Raw genomic sequence first — 17,056 nt, forward strand, 5'->3', positions numbered from 1 at the left:
GGAGGGTGGGATTGAAGGCACTTGAGGTGGGTGCTCATGTTTGGACTTAGGTGTTTGTTATCTTTTATCAGTGAAACAGTCCCACAGCTCTGAGTTTTGTAGCTTTTTATTAGTAAGGCACAAAATGGCTAACTGTTCTTTTAAGACTGAACTATTTAATTAAGAAATGACACTTAGATTCTTTTCCTTTTGAACTTAATAACTGATCTTTGGAAGCTTGTAATGTGGACTTTTCTAATTACAAAATACCACCCAAACCCATGAAGAAGAAGGAAGAAGAAGGTAAAGAAGAACAACCTGTCTTTGCCCTAAAACCTCTGTCTTGCTTTATATTTATTTCTATATTCTAAAATTCTTAAGTTTTATACTCTGTGTTATCACACACTTCTAACTAACTACACATCCATAATCTCAGTGCTATCAATTAATTTTGGAAGTCTCTTAAGTCAAATTTTAAACTTTCAGCACAGAAAGTTTAAAATTCTCAGTATCCAGAGTTCCAACAGGATCCCAGCAAGCAGCAAGAAGGAAATGTTGGAAAAGCTGCACAGTTCAGGATGGAGCAGGAGGAGAAAGAGCCACGAGCCTGAGTCAGTGCTTCCCTCTGAAAACCTTGGAATAGGGTCAGGAGAGAGGAGCAGGAGTCACCTGGGCTGTGACAGGGTTTGCAGCTCCCTGGGATTCCATGCCCAAGAAACTGGGAGTATAAAGGATGGAGTGGAGCCCCCAGGCTGCTGCTGGCTCAGTGCAGAGCTGGGATGGGACAGGAAGGGACAGCTCTTAGCAAATGCCACAAATCCCAAGGGATTGCAGCCAGCTGGATTCACAGAGACAGGGCTGAGTGGAAGTGGAGCACTTCTCCCAGTTGGAAGCAATGTAAGGAAAAGCTTTTGGGGGAGTAGGGGCCTGAAATGTGGCAGAAATCAGCTGGAATAACAGAGGGAGTGATTCCTCTTGGAAAAAAGAGGCTGCAGGAACAGCTGAGCCTCTGGCTCTGCAGAGGAATCTTGGGAAGGAGCTGTCAGGGATGAGTGCAAGGGGTTCTTTGAAGGATTCTGCAGAGGATTTAGGGAGAGCAGGGCTGACAGCTTGAGCTCCAGCAGCCCCTGGCTCCCTTCCAGCCCCAGGCTCTGGAATCCTGACAGGGAGCCAAGGTGTGACGAGGAGCAGGGACAGAGGAGGCAGAGCTGGGGCTGCTGGGATCTCTGGGCTTTGGGGTGCTGCTGGCAGGAGGAGCCCCCAGGGAGGAAGGGGAAGGACACATCCCACTGTTCCTCTGGATGGCTCAGCTGGGTTTGCAGTGTTCACCTGGAAAAGGGATTAAATCCCAGAACAGCAGCTCCTTCTGAGAGAAAAGGTGGATTTTTTTTGATTTTTTATTTTTGAGCCTTCAAATGAGAGGTGTTGGGCCCTGTGTCTGTGTATGGATTGTGTGGATCCAGGGTGGAAAAGTCCTGCTCCCACTCTCTGCTCTTAGCCCAGGATTGATCTGACATGGAGCTTTTACTCTCAGATCTCCAGAAGTGCTGGGGATCAGCACCTTTATCTCTCCATGCTGGGATCATCACAAAATCATAGAATGGTTTGGCTTGGAAAGAACCTTACATCCCATCCTGTTCCAGCCCTGGGCAGGGACACCTTCCACTATCCCAGGTTGCTCTAAGCCCTGGCCAACCTGGCCTTGGATGAGGAACTCTTCCCAATATCCCATCTAAATCCCCTTTTAGTTCAAATCCCCCTTGTCCTCTCTGCCTGTGATAATATGGAAGAATTCCAAGAGGATGTATGGCCTTGGAGAACTGAGGTGGTGGGACAGAAATCTTTAATTTGCTGCTGCTTTTTCCTCTCCTCTCTCCCTTTCCCCTGCCAGAGATTCCCCCTGGAAAATCCCTCTGATCCCACAGCTCAGGGTGGGCTTTGATGGGCACAGCAAACACACTCCAAACATCAGGATAAGGCAGAATCCAGAAGTTTTCATCCCCATATCCTTCTCCCTTCCACCTACTGGTTTTTTTTACTGGGAAATTCCCCAATGAGGGCAGGAATGATGAATCTGACTCCATGTTCTCAGAAGGCTAATTTATTACTTTATAATATTATATTAAAGAATACCAGATTATACTAAAGAATACAGAAAGGACACTTACTAAATGTTTAAAAGATAATAATGAAAACTTGTGACTCTACAGAATTTTTAACACAGCTTGGCCCTGACTGGCCAAAGAGTCAAAACAACTCCCAGCAGAATCCAATGGAACAATCACCTGTGGGTAAACAATCTCCAAACACATTCCACAGGAGCACAACACAGGAGAAGCAACTGAGATAAGAATTGTTTTCCTTTTCTCTGAGGCTTCTCAGCTTCCCAGGAGAAAAATCCTGGGTGAAGGGATTTTTTTTAGAGAATGTGAATGCCACACACCCACTGTGCTGGAAGAGATTCCCACCTGAATGCACAAAATCTGCTTTCTGTAATGAAACAACAGCAGGTTTGGAGTATCCCAGATGGGCAAACATCCAGGTTTTCCCTGTGGTGTGACCTCTGGGAAGGTTTGGAGCAGTAGCAGCAGCCTCATGAGTCACCACACCAAGCTGGGCATTCATGGGGAGATGATCTGAGCAGCTGGGGCTGTCCTGGGCAGAGCCAGGCCTTGGGATCCCTGTGGATTCCTTCCAGCTCAGGATATTCCACAGTTCCATAACTGTGACCTTTTAACAGAATGAAACAGGAGGGGAGGGTTTAATTGCAGGAAACGATGCCAGACTGGGGGCCAAGGAGGTGTAAGGGCCAAATTTCCCTTCCAGGTGCTCCCTGTGGCTCCAGGTGTTTGGTTGTCCAGGTACAAGGAGGGATTTGTGGCTCAGACAAAACCTTTGAAAGCCCCAGCCCCTCCCCAAGCCTCTCAGTTCATCAGCTCAGCTGGATATCAGCAACAAATCATTCAACAAATTCTTGCTGGGCCTCTGGCTTAGGGAAATTCTCATTTAAAAACATGAATTCCCAGTATAATGAGGCCACAGAGAGTGGATTGGTTGATGGTTTGGTGGTTTTTTTTTTATTTAAAGAATTGTGAGGGGAGAGGGGAGGGAAGAAGCGTGTGAAAGCTGGAATGCTGCTGGAAGGGGACTCTGGGAAGGGTTTGCTGGCCACAGATCCCAGCTCCAGAGTGCAGGGCTCACAGGCAGCATGGAAATCAGGATGAACTCCCTGATTTCCCATGGAAATCCCCCCATTGGGAGCTGCTGATGAGGCAGGGCCCTGCTGAAGGATTCCCAGTGGGAAAAATGCTTCTTTCATTCAGCTTTTAGTGCCAAATCCCAGAATGGCACAAGAGAGGTCTGTGCTCGTGGTAGGGAAGGATCATCTCAGTCCACAAAGCTGGAATACAATGAACAGAATGATTTTGTTAAATTAGAAAGTGAATTGTTATGGCCAGGAACAGAATCCATGGAAAGAGGGAATTTATCAGGAAAAGTGGTGTGATAATGGCATGCACCTTTCCAGGCCAGTTCTTCCAATCCAGTTATGATGGGACACGTGATTGCTGTCTAATTATGGAATTATATGTCAATCTTGATTTAATGCACTTTTTATCCAGAATAATATTAAAGAGATCCAGAGTAACATAAAAGAGACCCAGAGTAACATAAAAGAGATCCAGAATAACATAAAAGAGATCCAGAATAACATAAAAGAGGTCCAGTCAGCCCTGTGAAGTGGGAGTGAAGGTGGATTTGTGGGCTGGATTTGGGAGTTTTGCCTCTGTTCCCGCTCTGGCAAGCTCTGTGTGTAAAAGTTCCTTACAAATGCCAGGTTTGGGGAATGGTGAGAGAGGTCATGGTGGGGGCAGGTTTGGTACCAGCCCCTCTTGCATTTTTGGGGTTGCAAGTCCCAATTCCTCTTGGAATTCCCTCCCTGTGTCCTGCTGAGCTTTCACTTTCCAAGTGGATCAAAGCCTTGGCTTTGGGATTCACACAGAGAGGCAGAGTAAGGAGAGAAGGAGATTATTTAAGATGATTTAAACCCAAAAAGCTGTGACTGCCTGGATTTGCTCCTTGGCTGTTGCAAACAGGCAGGAATCAATTCCTGGAAAAGGGATCTTTGCAAAACACCAGGAAGAATCCGAGGCATGCAAGTGTAGAAACTCCCTCATTCCTCATTCCAGCCCCTCTGGAGCCCTCGAGGGCTCTCCAATGTCCTTTACTCCGTGTCCTCCTGGTACCTGGCAGTCCCCACATCCTTGGGAAGTGCCTCCAGCCACAGGGAATGGTCTCTCTCCATGTCCCTGCTGTGTCCAGGAAGAATTGTGGTGCCAAATTCAACCCCATTTCACTTTAAGCCCCTTCAAATGTGTTTTAAAAATCTCTCTTCTGCAGGCTGCCAACCCTCCATGCATCCCAAACCCTCCCCTATTGATGCTGCATCTCTGCCTTGCTTTGATGCCAGGGCTGCTTCTTCCTCCAAGTCATTTGGTTCATTTATAGCAGCCTCAGAGCTCTCCTGCCAGCCCAGAAAAGTGACATTTCTCTTGCAAGCACAGGGAGGTTAAAGCTTTAAATCCCAGAATAATTATAAATGGTTTTGTTGAGAGCATTCCTCCTGGTAACAGATGCAATAAAACATGATTTTGCTACTGGCCTTGGCCCCGTTCTCTTTTGGAATTCCCAATTAATCAAGTTGTTAATGTGGGCTTGAATTCCAAGTGAGACACAGGCAGTGCTTTACAGCTCCTCAGGGTTCTTGGGATCAGCTGGGATGATTCATGCAGAGCTTACCTTGCAGGTTCAGTGCTTCAACACCACCAGATCTAAGCTGGCTGTGCTGGGAACCATTTGGGAACTGCTTCAGTTGGGTTCTGGTTGTTCCCAGCTGGTTCCTGGGGATCTGTGCCCCAGTTTGGGGATTTTGGAGGGTTCAGTGCTTCAACAGGTTCAGTGTTTCAGCACCACCAGATCTAAGCTGGCTGTGCTGGGAACCAACTGGGAACTGCTTCGGTTGGGTTTTGGTTGTTCCCAGCTGCTTCCTGGGGATCTGTGCCCCAGATGGGGAATTTTGGAGGGTGTAAAACACACTTGGTGGTGGTTCCTGTTTCCCAGGCGTGTTCTGCAGCCTGTCAGCCTGCAGGGTAAGCTCCTCTTAGAGCCTTTAATCCAGCTCCTGGAGCTTGCTGTCCCTATGGATTGTCCTTCCAGCACTCCACAGCAAGGAGGGAAATGTGATAACACTTCCCAGTGTGAGATAACAGCTCTGCTGCTGTCAGCCCGAGCACACCGGGCTGAGTGAGCCCTCCCAGCCCTTCCCTCAGGCTTTTTTGGGAAGCCAGCATGAAATATTTCTGCTCCAAACCCCATTTCAGCCTGACTTTGGTCTGTGCCTCATCAAAGGCGCCGTTTTGCAGGTGCTGCCGCTCGCAGAGGGGATGTGGAAAGCCCTTTTCAAAGCCAGAGAGCTTTGCTAAGCTAAGCTTGTTTTTTGGGCTCAGCTTTTCCTGTTTTGAGCTTGAACTTCACATGACTGTAGCATAAGCAGAAAAACCAGTGGGGGGGGGAATCAGTGGGGAAGGTGAAGTTGAATTTTCCGGGTGTTTTGTGGACAAATGTCTTTGCCTGCTCCTCTCGCTGGTCTCCATCCCAGTGGAACATCTGGAGCAAACAGCTGCTTCTGCTTTGCTGCTCTACAAAAGGGTTTTTTTTTCCTTTGGTTTGTGCTGGAAGCAAAGCTGCCCCCACCCAGCCCCGAGCTGTTTTCTGTTGGCCACGACCTCATTTGTCACTTCTCCAAGCCAGCCCTAATATAGAGAAATCCCGGTGGCTTTTCCCCACTTGGCCAGGAGAAGATCCACTGCCCATTATGGAGCTGGGTTCCACTTTGGGTGTCTTCCCAGAACCTCTTAGTGCAGTCTGAGGCTGATGAGTACCCTGGGAAAGGATTTTATGACATGGCCTGTTTGCCTCTCTTGCAGTGCGTGCTGTATTTATGGAGTTTAAAGATAAATCATCCCAAAACGTTGTTCCTCCTTCGAGGGAACCACGAGTGCAGGCACCTCACAGAATACTTCACCTTCAAGCAGGAATGTAAGTATCAGCAGTGGGAGAAGGATTTGAATCCATTTAAATAATACATTTTAAAATATATTTTTTTAAAAAAAGGTGTTGTGAGAAGGCGTGGGCTTCAATTTTTGTGCCTCTGAGTGGCATCAGAGCTGTAAAAACCTGTTGTCTTGTTTTCCTGCTCTTCTGCTATAAAAAATACCCCAAACCCCAAATCTTTAAGTTCTGCTAAGCACCAAATGTGGTCTTTTGGTTTCAAAGCCTGAGTGTGGATGGAAGAAATGGGAACACTTCTGTCCTGATGAGCCAGGCACACACATCCTCCCCTCCCTGACTTCCAGCCCCAGCAACATGTAATCAGTGCCAAAAGCCTTCCAGCTCCAGATTGTGCAGCTGGGATCAGTGATTGGAGCTGGAATGGGGGAAGGATTTGCTCCTCCCTGTTTGCACTGGGGAGGATCATTTACCTTTCAAATGGTTTTTTCAGTGAAAAGATGGGTTTGTGCACAGCATTTGAATGTTTTTCAAGCAGTGCTGAGGAAAGGTCAGGGAATGATGGGTGTCTGTCATTCCAAGGAATAAAAGAGGTGGAGAACTCAATGCAAAGCTCCTTTAGGGAATTCTTGCTCAAGGACCCGACCTCCAGAGATAATTCTGGGCAAGGCCACAAATCCAATCTTTATCCCATCAGCTCTGGGTGCTGGTGGATGGGGGAAGGCTCAGAGGGGATGAGTCCCTGTTCTGTTAACTCAGGAATGAGCTGGAAAACACCTCCCAGCTCTGTGCTGGAAGCTGTGCCCCTCACCTGCACACAGGTGAGCTCCTGCTGAGCTGGGCCCAGTCTGAACCAGGTGCTGGGGTTGGGTTTTTCCCTTTGGAGAACAGGAGGTGCTGCTTTTCCCTTTCCCTGAGGATATTTCTGAGCAGATTTGAGCTTTGGTGTAAGAGCCAAACTGCTTTGGAAAGGCTGTGATTGATGTATGGGAACATCTTCTTCCCCTCTGCTGGGGTGAGGAATCCCTGGAATTGTCATCCCTGGAAGATCCATTCCTGTGGGCAAATCCTGCCTCCCAGGACCTGTGGAAAAGCAATTCCTGCCCCCATGGCTGTGTGATGCTGCTGTGCCAAATTCAGCAGCCAGGATGAGTCTGGAGGTGCAGCAGGGCTGTGGGGAGTGATGGGGGGGCTCCAGCATCCCAAATTTATTACATGATCCCAGTTTTCATGATGTGGGAACACCTCATCTCCTTTGTGCTGATCTCAGTGCAGGTATTCTGGAAAATAAATTGAAGGGACACGAATATTGTCCAATTTCAGATAAAAAAAAAACTTTTCTTTTACACACCCAACACTTATTTTCCAAATACCCAGGTGCAGCGTTTTAATCTAAATCAGTATTTTCACAAATGCACAGGTGCAGAGTTTTAATCTAAATCAGCATTTTCAGGAATACACAGGTGCAGAGTTGATTTTAAATCAGTAATTTCAGGAATACACAGGTGCAAAGATTGAATCTAAATCAGTATTTTCACCAATACAAGGTGATTTTAAATCAGTATTTTCACCAATACACAAGTGCAGAATTTGATTCCAAATCAGTATTTTCACAAATGCCCAGGTGCAGAGTTAATTCCAGGTACAGAGTTGAATCTAAATCAGTATTTTCACCAATACACAGGTGATTTTAAATCAGTATTTTCACCAATACACAAGTGCAGAGTTGATTCCAAATCAGTATTTTCAGGAATACACAGGTGCAGAGTTTGATTCTAAATCAGCATTTTCAAGAATACACAGGTGCAAAGTTTAAATCTAAATCAGTATTTTCACCAATACACAGGTGATTTTAAATCAGCATTTTCAAGAATACACAGGTGCAAAGTTTGATTCCAAATCAGCATTTTTACAAACACACAGGTGCAGAGTTGATTCTAAATCAATATTTTCACAAATACACTGCTGATTCTAAATCAGTATTTTCACCAATACACAGGTGCAGAGTTCATTTTAAAGTAGCATTTGCAGGAATACACAGGTGCAAAGTTTTAATCTAAATCAGTATTTTCACCAATACGCTGCTGATTTTAAAGCAGTATTTTCACTACCAGGTGCAAAGTTTGATCTGTGAGCCATTTTGATTTTGGAACTGGGTTCCTGGAGTTTATTGATCAGTTTATTGATCACTTGAGGTGATCAGAGCTTGATTGGATTCCTCCCTGCAGGTCGAATCAAGTACTCGGAGCGAGTGTACGACGCGTGCATGGACACCTTCGACTGTCTTCCTCTTGCTGCCCTCCTCAACCAGCAATTCCTGTGTGTCCACGGGGGCCTGTCTCCAGAAATCACGTGTCTAGATGACATTAGGAAAGTAAGTCAGCTCCAGGAGCTTTTCCCTTCCCTCCCAGTTCCCCACGGGGTTCACTCCTGTGTGGATTTGGGGCTGGGATGGGTGGGAATTTGTGGGAATCCATAAAATCAGAGGGTTTTGAGAAAGCTAAAAAAGACAGGCCTCAGAAACAACAGAACTGTGATTAGAGCTAAGCAGTAGCCATGAGATTGGTCAGCAGAAAAATTATGTAAAAAGTCGAAAAGTAAAAGCAAGTAGAACAATGGCCTGTGTATTAATGCTTGTCTAAAATAAATCCATAAGCTACAGAAAAGTTTATCTAACAAGATATTAGGAAGTTGTAAGCTTAATAACAGAGCTGTGTGCATTGTGTTTTAAGACTTACAAGCAGGTATTGTATTCAAAATAAGCAAACATTGTTTTAACCAAAGGTACGTGTGCTTATAGTGGTTGGGTAGAACTACTGTCAGTGTGCTTTTGCTTGGTGTGATTGGTCAAAAAACTTTTAAAGTGAGTTGTAACATTGAGTTCTTTGTCTGCTGCCTAAAATGTGAGCTGATAAATCCTCCCATTGTCATAACCAAGTAATGAGACTGATGCTAGAAAATAAAACAGCTTGAGAGGTGTCCCACAGCAGCCCCATCCCACTGGTGATTTGTACTGTCTTGGTTTGAAAGCCAGGTGTCTGCTAAGGAAGGCAGGAGTGTCCCTGAAATGGAAAATGCAAACCCCCTCTCTGAATTGCTATAAATTTTAAATTAAGGGGCTCTCAGGCAAAAATATGGGAGCAGGAATAACAGTTCTTTAATGGGGAAGAAAATAAAAGGATAAAATCAACAATGCAGTGAACTAAACCAACAGTGCCAGAGTCAGAACCCAGCCTGACACCCTGTGGGTCAGGGTGTGGGCAGCAGAACCATTGGAATTGTGGCTCAGCCCTCCTGCAGTGCCAGGGCTGGTTCTGCTGGAGCAGGGATCCTGGAGAAGGGTGGAGTCTCTTCCTCTGAAGATCCAGGGGAAGGAGAGGCAGCTGCTGCTCCTCTGGGAAATCCAGTGGAGAAGCCGTGCTGGTGTTCCAGAATCTCCAGATTATATCCAGGTAGCAATGCTTGGCTGGTGTTCCAGAATCTCCAGATTATATCCAGGTAGGAATGCTTGGCTGGTGTTCCAGGATCTCCAGATTATATCCAGGTAGGAATGCTTGGCTGGTGTTCCAGAATCTCCAGATTATATCCAGGCAGGAATGCTTGGCTGGTGTTCCAGGATCTCCAGATTCTATCTGGGTAGGAATGCTTGGCTGGTGTTCCAGAATCTCCAGATTATATCCGGGTAGGAATGCTTGGCTCCTCCCTCTGGGCTCACATCTCCCAATGGGATGCTGCAGTTCTTATCAGCCATGCAGGGACATTCAATGGCCTCTTATCAGCAGATGTCTCCCCAGAGGGAGGAGTGGCTGTGGAAGAGATCAGGAAAACTGCCCAATTAACAGAAGCCAGCTGCCATCCAGATGGTGAATAGAGCACAACTTGCTTGGCAATCCAGGACATGCACACAGCCCCCAGCTAAGAGGAATCCTGGCCCAGCTCCTGCTGATGTTGTGTCCCCTCTCCAGTTAGACAGGTTCAAGGAGCCTCCAGCCTTTGGTCCGATGTGTGACCTGCTGTGGTCGGATCCCTCCGAGGATTACGGCAACGAGAAAACCCTGGAGCATTTTGCCCACAACACTGTCCGAGGCTGCTCCTATTTCTACAGGTGAGGGGTGTTCAGGGGGCATTTCTTTCTCCTCACACTAAAATCACTGCTCAGGCCACTCTGTGGGGCTTTGCAGTCTACATGAAATTCTCCTCACTTGGCTCTGATATACAAATTCTTGTTTGTTTCTTGCTTCTTTGAGTATTGAGCTGTCTTTGGATAAGGTTAAATATTGAGCTGTCTTTGGCTATTGAGCTGTCTTTGGATAAGTTTAAATATTGAGCTGTCTTTGGCTATTGAGCTGTCTTTGGATAAATTTGCTATGTCAGGGAAGGTATAGGATGGATTTTAAGAAAAAATTTTTCACCAAAAGAATAATAAAGCACTGGAATGCTCTTCCCAGGGAGGTGGTGGAGTCACCATCTCTGGATGTGTTTAAAAGCAGACTGGACATGGCACTTGGTGCCATAGTCTGGTTGAGGTGTGAGGGCACAGGTTGGACTCAATGATCTTAGAGATCTCTTCCAACCTCATCATTCTGTGATTCTGTGAATATTGAGCTGTCTTTGAATAAGTTTAAATATTGAGCTGTCTTTGGATATTGAGGTGTCTTTGGACAAATTTGAATATTGAGCTGTCTTTGGATAAGTTACTTTGTAGAATTGGGATCTCAAGCAGCAGAGATGCTTCTTTGGACTGGCTCTATGAGTGATTTGCAGCATCTGGATCTCTAGGAAATATTTTCCTTGCTAAAAAAGAAGGATTTGTGCTGACAGTCCACTTATAGGAAGGGTTTAACAGAACCCTTTGCAATTAATTTTTATATAAAAATATATCATTGGAATAATTTTTGAATAAAACATATTTTGAGGTGCTGGACAGAAACTGGATGTTTTCTGCAAGTGGCTGCTCCCAGAAACCAAGACCACCCGAGTTCTGTGCTCTCCTTTGCTCACAGCTGAGTTCTCCTCCCTTTTGTTTTGCAGTTACCCTGCAGTGTGTGAATTTTTGCAGAACAATAGTTTGTTATCCGTAATCCGAGCTCACGAAGCCCAGGACGCTGGGTGAGTGCTGCAGCCCCGGGGCTGGGCGGGGTTTGGGCTGTGCTAAGCCGGGTTTAACTCGTGCCTTGTTTTGCAGGTATCGAATGTACAGGAAGAGCCAGACCACGGGCTTTCCCTCGTTAATCACAATCTTCTCTGCACCAAATTACTTAGATGTCTATAACAACAAGGGTAAGCCTAAGGCTCTGCTGGTCTTGGGGGAGGTCAGGAAATCCCTCTCTCACTCTGCCCTCCCAAAATCATAGGATAATTTCATTGGAAAAGAGATCCAAGCCATTGAGTCCAACCTGTGCCCAATCCCCACCTTGGCACTGAGTGCCATGTCCAGCCCTTCCTGGGGCACCTCCAGGGCTGGGCACTCCAGCCCTCCCTGGGCAGTGCCAAGCCCTGAGCCCCCTTTCCATGGGGAAATTCCTGCAGTGCCCACCCTGAGCCTGCCCTGGCCCAGCCTGAGGCCGTTCCCTCTGCTCCTGTCCCTGTTCCCTGGAGCACAGCCCGGCCCCCCCGGCTGTGCCCTCCTGGCAGGAGCTGTGCAGAGCCACAAGGGCCCCTGAGCCTCCTTTGCTCCAGGCTCAGCCCCTGCCCAGCTCCCTCAGCCCCTCCTGGGGCTCCAGACCCTTCCCCAGCTCTGTTCCCTTCCCTGGATTCACTCCAGCCCCTCCAGGTCTCAGTGAGGGGACCAGAACTGGACACAGCCCTCGAGGCACCTCCCCAGTGCCCAGCACAGAGTGACAATCCCTGCCCTGCTCCAGCTGCCACCACACTGCTTTTGATACAAAAACCACTCTATTTTTGATACAAACCCTCTCCTCCAGTCACATTCTTGTGCCTGGAATGAAAGAGAGCTTTGTGTGCTGAGCTGAAGTGGTTGACTTAATGTGTTACTGTGGCAATTAACTCTGGAGTCATAAGGCCTGGAATAAAGCTTTCATTCCCAGCCACAGGAGAATGGAGCCCTTTTGATGGGTGCTGCCTTCCCACAGAAGCTGATAGTGCAGGAAAGTTTTCCACTTCCCTCTGCCCCTAAACCATGGGGATCATGGTGGAATTTTCTCCAGCTGTGGGGTTTTTACCCCTCACTTTGGATCTTGGCTCTGTTTGAGTTTCACTGTTCTAAGCTGAGAACCAGCCTGAGGAAACCAAAATATTATGGCTTAAACCTTCTCATTTTGGAGAGTTGGTAGCTTGATGCTACACGAGTGTAACAGGGTGTTGATAATGAAGGTTTTATAACACTGGTAAAACTTCCAGAGGGAGCCAGGCTGGGAGAGCTGGGGCTGAAAGAGGAAGAGGCTCCAGGGAGAGCTCAGAGCCCCTGCCAGAGCCTTGAGGGGCTCCAGGAGAGCTGGACAGAGACTTGGGACAAGGGATGGAGGGACAGGACCCAGGGAATGGCTCCCACTGCCAGAGGGCGGGGATGGATGGGAGATTGGGAAGGAATTTCTTCCTCTGAGGGTAGGGAGGGGCTGGGATGGAATTCCCGGGGAAGCTGTGGCTGCCTCTGGATCCCTGGAAGTGTCCAAGGCCAGACCTTGGGGGCTTGGAGCAACCTGGGATAGTGGAAGGTGTCCCTGCCCATGGCAGGGGTGGCACTGGCTGCTCCTTAAGATCCTTCAAATCCAGGATTCTGTAGGTGGAAAGTGCCCATGGACATTTATTTATCTTTGCCTTTTCTCCCCCAGCTGCTGTACTGAAATATGAAAACAATGTCATGAACATCAGGCAGTTCAACTGTTCCCCTCACCCCTACTGGCTTCCAAACTTCATGGATGTCTTCACATGGTCCTTGCCTTTCGTAGGGGAAAAGGGTAAGAGAGATTTGGGGTTCTGTTCCAAACTCCCAGTGACTGCTCCTCATATCCTGAGTGTCACAAACCTGTCCCACACTGCTGGGAGAGTGTTGCAGCTCCAGGTAGCACAGGAGAGCAGTTCAGGCTCAAGGAGATCTTCATTACTGGGCTAAATTCATGCAAAACCAGCTGTTGATAGCTGTTTGAAAAAGCTTTTCCCAGTAAAACATTCCTTTCTTGCTCTTCCTGCATTGCTGGTGGGGCTGCTCTTGGGTGCTGTAGCCCCACCTCAGAATCTGGAGATGTTTCTCTTGGTTTGCAGCAGAGGAATTTTAAATTCCTGTTGGCTCCTGGCCCACCAAAAAGGAAGCATTCACTTCAATCCAAGGCTTATTTTGTTCTCAAGAAGGCGAGCCAGCTTAAAATATGACCAAGACTTTGCCTCAGCTTTTCACCAAAAGGATTTTCACCTCTCCTGATGAGATTAAATTCCACCCCAATCCCCTTTGTTTGGGGTGCAGCTTCACCCTCACCACTTCCAAAGGGTTTTTGACTTTGAGGCACCAAAGGTCGAATCCCCCCCTCCCCAGATTTGGCCCTTCTCAAAGCCAGGTGGCTGTGGCGTGGGTGAGGATGGGGAGGGGGGACCTTGAGGGAGCTCAGGCTGTTCTGCAGGAATGTTGGCACCTCCTTCCCCACGTCTGGTTCCTCTGTGATGTGCTTGGCCTGCATCCACCTCCTTGGCAGAAGATGCAACGTGTGTCGTCTGCTCCGGCGCCGCTGCGGGTACCAGCAGGCTGCGCCTAAAAGTGTCTTTAGGCTCCCACATGCAGGGGACAGACGACCTTGAAATCCTTCCCTGGTCCTCCAAATCCCTCTGCATGCCCAGGCCTCTCTGACCTCGCTGTCTGTGCCTCTTGCAGTCACCGAGATGCTCGTGAACATCCTCAACATCTGCTCCGACGACGAGCTGATTTCGGATGGCGACGAGACCTTGGAAGGTAAAATATCCCTGCTGGCAGCAGAGAGCAGCAGGGGGAAAGGCTGGGCAAGGTCTTTGATGCCTGAGCAGCACTTGATTTATAGCTGGATGCCCAACCAGGGTCTCCAGTTCCTTTTTGCCCAACTTTTGCAGTTTTGGGTAGGGAATGTTTGGGGTTTTTTTCTCCTTTGCTGTTCAGTCACAGAGAAATTAAATGACATTCACTGCGACAGACACTTCTTGCCAGCTACTCTGGGAATGGTTTCCTGCTCCTTACACAGGCTGCTGGTTATTTTTTCCCCCAATTCAAAATTTTCTGCACCAAAATATCCACCCAATCTTCTCATCTGTTGCAGTGAACTCCTCTGTAAAGTGGCTTCTCGTGTCACCCCCTCCCCAGAAACGCTGGGTTTGGCCCTGGTTTCAAGCCATGCATGAAGGGGACAAATCAGTGGTTGAGCTGATGAGCAGTTTGGATTTTGGGGGGACTCAGGAGTGAGGTGGTGACCTGAGGAAGCTGAGGGGGGCAGCGAGAAGTGGGGCCTGAGCTGCCTCAGCCCCAGGTGGAGACTCTAACCCGCTTATCCCATTGCATTTCCGTTTTGTTTTTTGGTTTTTTGTTTTTTTTCTTTCCTCCCTCCCATGAAAATTAAATTTGTTTCTTCTATCTCTGTCTTCATCTACTTGTTTCTTGGTGTCTCCTCTCCCTGAAGATCACTACATTTCAAGCTATCCGAAAGGTACCCAGCTAGAATTTGCTACGAGCTTAATTATCACTGCCTGTGCCACCAGATCCTTGAAGTGGATTTCCAGAGCTGACTAGTGGGGCAGTCTCTTCATCCCCTTTCAGTTTTAACATAAGCTCCATGTGTTTTTTAACCCTTCTGCGTTCCTCCAGGAACTCTGAGAAACGGGGGTCACGTTTCTACCTGATTCTGAATGCAGCCACGTAGTGCATGGCTGAGCCATGGTGCATGTTAGCCCTGGGTTTGGCTTCCCTGTCCTGATGTGTACTGGGCCATGTGAGGAATCTCAGCTGAGAGGAGATGGATTTGTTCCCTCTTTCCACCTGAATTTTCCCTTTGGTTTCAGCTCCCTCCATGCTTTTTTTTTGTTTGTTTCTCTCTCCCGTTGGGTCCATAGAGCGGAAGGGGAGCTCCCCCCTGTCCCGTTGTGTCTGTGTGGGGTCAGAGCAGAGCTGCCAGGCTCGGGCCAGCCCTTCCCTGTGCTCCTTGGATGCCAAAGCTGATGCCTGTGTGCCGCCGCGGGCGAGCCCAGCGGTGCCCATCAGCCGTCAGCCCCCTCCGTGCTCTGCCTTGCAAACCGTGTCCTCATGGCTGAGTCATTTGTGTCACATCCTGTGCAGTGTGGGCCCAGCTGGTGACCTGCCAGCCAGACCTCCCCGAGTCCGTGTCCTGTGGTGGTTCTACTCTCTTTAGCCCTCTCGAGTTCCGTGTGCCATCTCGTTGGTGTTGCCCTCCTCACCGCCATCCTGATGCCATCCTGATGCCATCCTGATGCCATCCTTCCAGCACCGTTCTCTCTCCGGTGTAGCTGTGACTCTGTACAAACCATGATTTCTTTTCCTGGAGTCAGGCAGGTGCTTCATGCTGACCTTCCCTGGAGAGCAGGAAGCCCCCAACGTGCTGCTCTCTGCTCTTTTCTCTCCCTAAGGTGGGACAACGGTGCGCAAGGAGATCATCAGGAATAAGATCAGAGCCATTGGGAAGATGGCACGGGTCTTCTCAGTCCTTCGGTGAGGATGGGCTGGGCACTGGGCTTAATTCAGGGATTGCATTTAATTTGGGGACTGGGTTTAGTTTGGAGACTGGGCTTAAATTGGAGGCTGGGCTTAGTCTGGGGTCTAGGCTTAAGTTGGGGACTGAGTTTCATTTGGGTTCTGGGCTTAGTTTGGGGACTGGGCTTAATTTGGGGACTGGGCTTCAGTTGGGGACTGGGCTTCAGTTGGGGACTGGGCTTAGTTTGTGGACTGGGCTTAATTTGGGGACTGGGCTTAAACTGCGACTGGGTTTAAACTGGGGACTGGGCTTAGTTTGAGGACTGGGCCTTAATTTGGGGACCAGACTTAATTTGGGGACTGGACTTAAATTGGGGACTGGCCTTAATTTGGGGACTGGGCTTGATTCAGGGGACCGGGTTTAATTCAGGGACTGGGCTCCATCTGGGAACTGGGGCTTCATTTGGGGACTGGGCTCCATCTGGGGACTGAGTTTAATTTGGGGACTGGGTAATGGGGAACACTGGTTAGGAAAAAAAGAAGGGAAAAACTTCCCAAAACAGGTGGTTTTTCCTGACTCTTTCAGGACACATTTTCCTGAAAGAAAGTTGTAGCCAAGTAGGGGTTGGTCTTTTCTCCCAAATAACAAGTGACAGAGGGGAGGAAACAACCTCAGGCTGCAGCAGGGGAGATTCAGGTTAGATATGAGGGGAAATTTCTGCATGGAAAGGGTTGCCAGGTACTGGAATGGGCTGTCCGGGGCTGTGGTGGAGTCCCCATCCCTGAGAGGTTTAACAGAAGCGTGGATGTGGCACTTGGGGACGTGCGTAGTGATGGTGCTGGGTGACCTTAGAAGTCTTTTCCAGCCTTAATGATCCCATGGCTCCATGATTCTCATGATCCATGACTCCCACAGTGTGTAACTCAGTGTGTAACTGCTGGTGTTCCCTGCAGGGAGGAGAGCGAGAGCGTGCTGACCCTCAAAGGCCTGACCCCCACAGGTACCCTGCCCCTGGGAGTGCTCTCGGGGGGGAGGCAGACCCTGCAGACCGGTGAGTATCCCTGAGCCCTGCATCCCCCTGCCCCAAACCCCCTGGAGCAGCTCCCACGGGCGGCCTGGAGGGTGCCAGGGGACCCCAGCCAGGGTTCAGGCCCGTGGGGAGGAAGGATTGCCAAGCAGGAGTAAGCAGAGGTGTAGGTGGGGGTGTGGAGAGATGCCAAGCTGTCCCCGTGTACCCTCGAGGAAGAAAACCCACAGCACCCTGCCTAAAGCATGTTTAGTGCTTAATTGTTTGTTTCTGCAACAAGTTTTTCTCCTTTATTTCCCTTCTAACGCTGCATGGTGCACATCCTCTGCCTCACCTCGCTGTGCTGCTGCTGTGTGACAGCCTC

At 48.5% G+C, this 17,056-nt stretch overlaps 1 protein-coding gene across 2 annotated transcripts in view; it reads left to right on the forward strand.

Moving 5' to 3' along the window:
• PPP3CC (protein phosphatase 3 catalytic subunit gamma) overlaps positions 1-17,056 on the forward strand; it is a 45,401-nt gene that overhangs the window by 23,661 nt on the left and 4,684 nt on the right. For both annotated transcript variants that reach the window (XM_066567410.1, XM_066567411.1), the window contains exons 4-12: positions 5,964-6,075; positions 8,274-8,419; positions 10,011-10,150; positions 11,077-11,154; positions 11,231-11,325; positions 12,837-12,962; positions 13,868-13,945; positions 15,601-15,682; positions 16,619-16,716. In XM_066567410.1, the coding sequence (XP_066423507.1) occupies positions 5,964-6,075; positions 8,274-8,419; positions 10,011-10,150; positions 11,077-11,154; positions 11,231-11,325; positions 12,837-12,962; positions 13,868-13,945; positions 15,601-15,682; positions 16,619-16,716 (955 nt within the window). The remainder of the gene's footprint in view (positions 1-5,963; positions 6,076-8,273; positions 8,420-10,010; positions 10,151-11,076; positions 11,155-11,230; positions 11,326-12,836; positions 12,963-13,867; positions 13,946-15,600; positions 15,683-16,618; positions 16,717-17,056) is intronic.

This window comes from Molothrus aeneus, chromosome 29 (genome assembly GCF_037042795.1).
Source record: "Molothrus aeneus isolate 106 chromosome 29, BPBGC_Maene_1.0, whole genome shotgun sequence".
Classification (NCBI taxonomy): Eukaryota; Metazoa; Chordata; class Aves; order Passeriformes; family Icteridae; genus Molothrus; species Molothrus aeneus.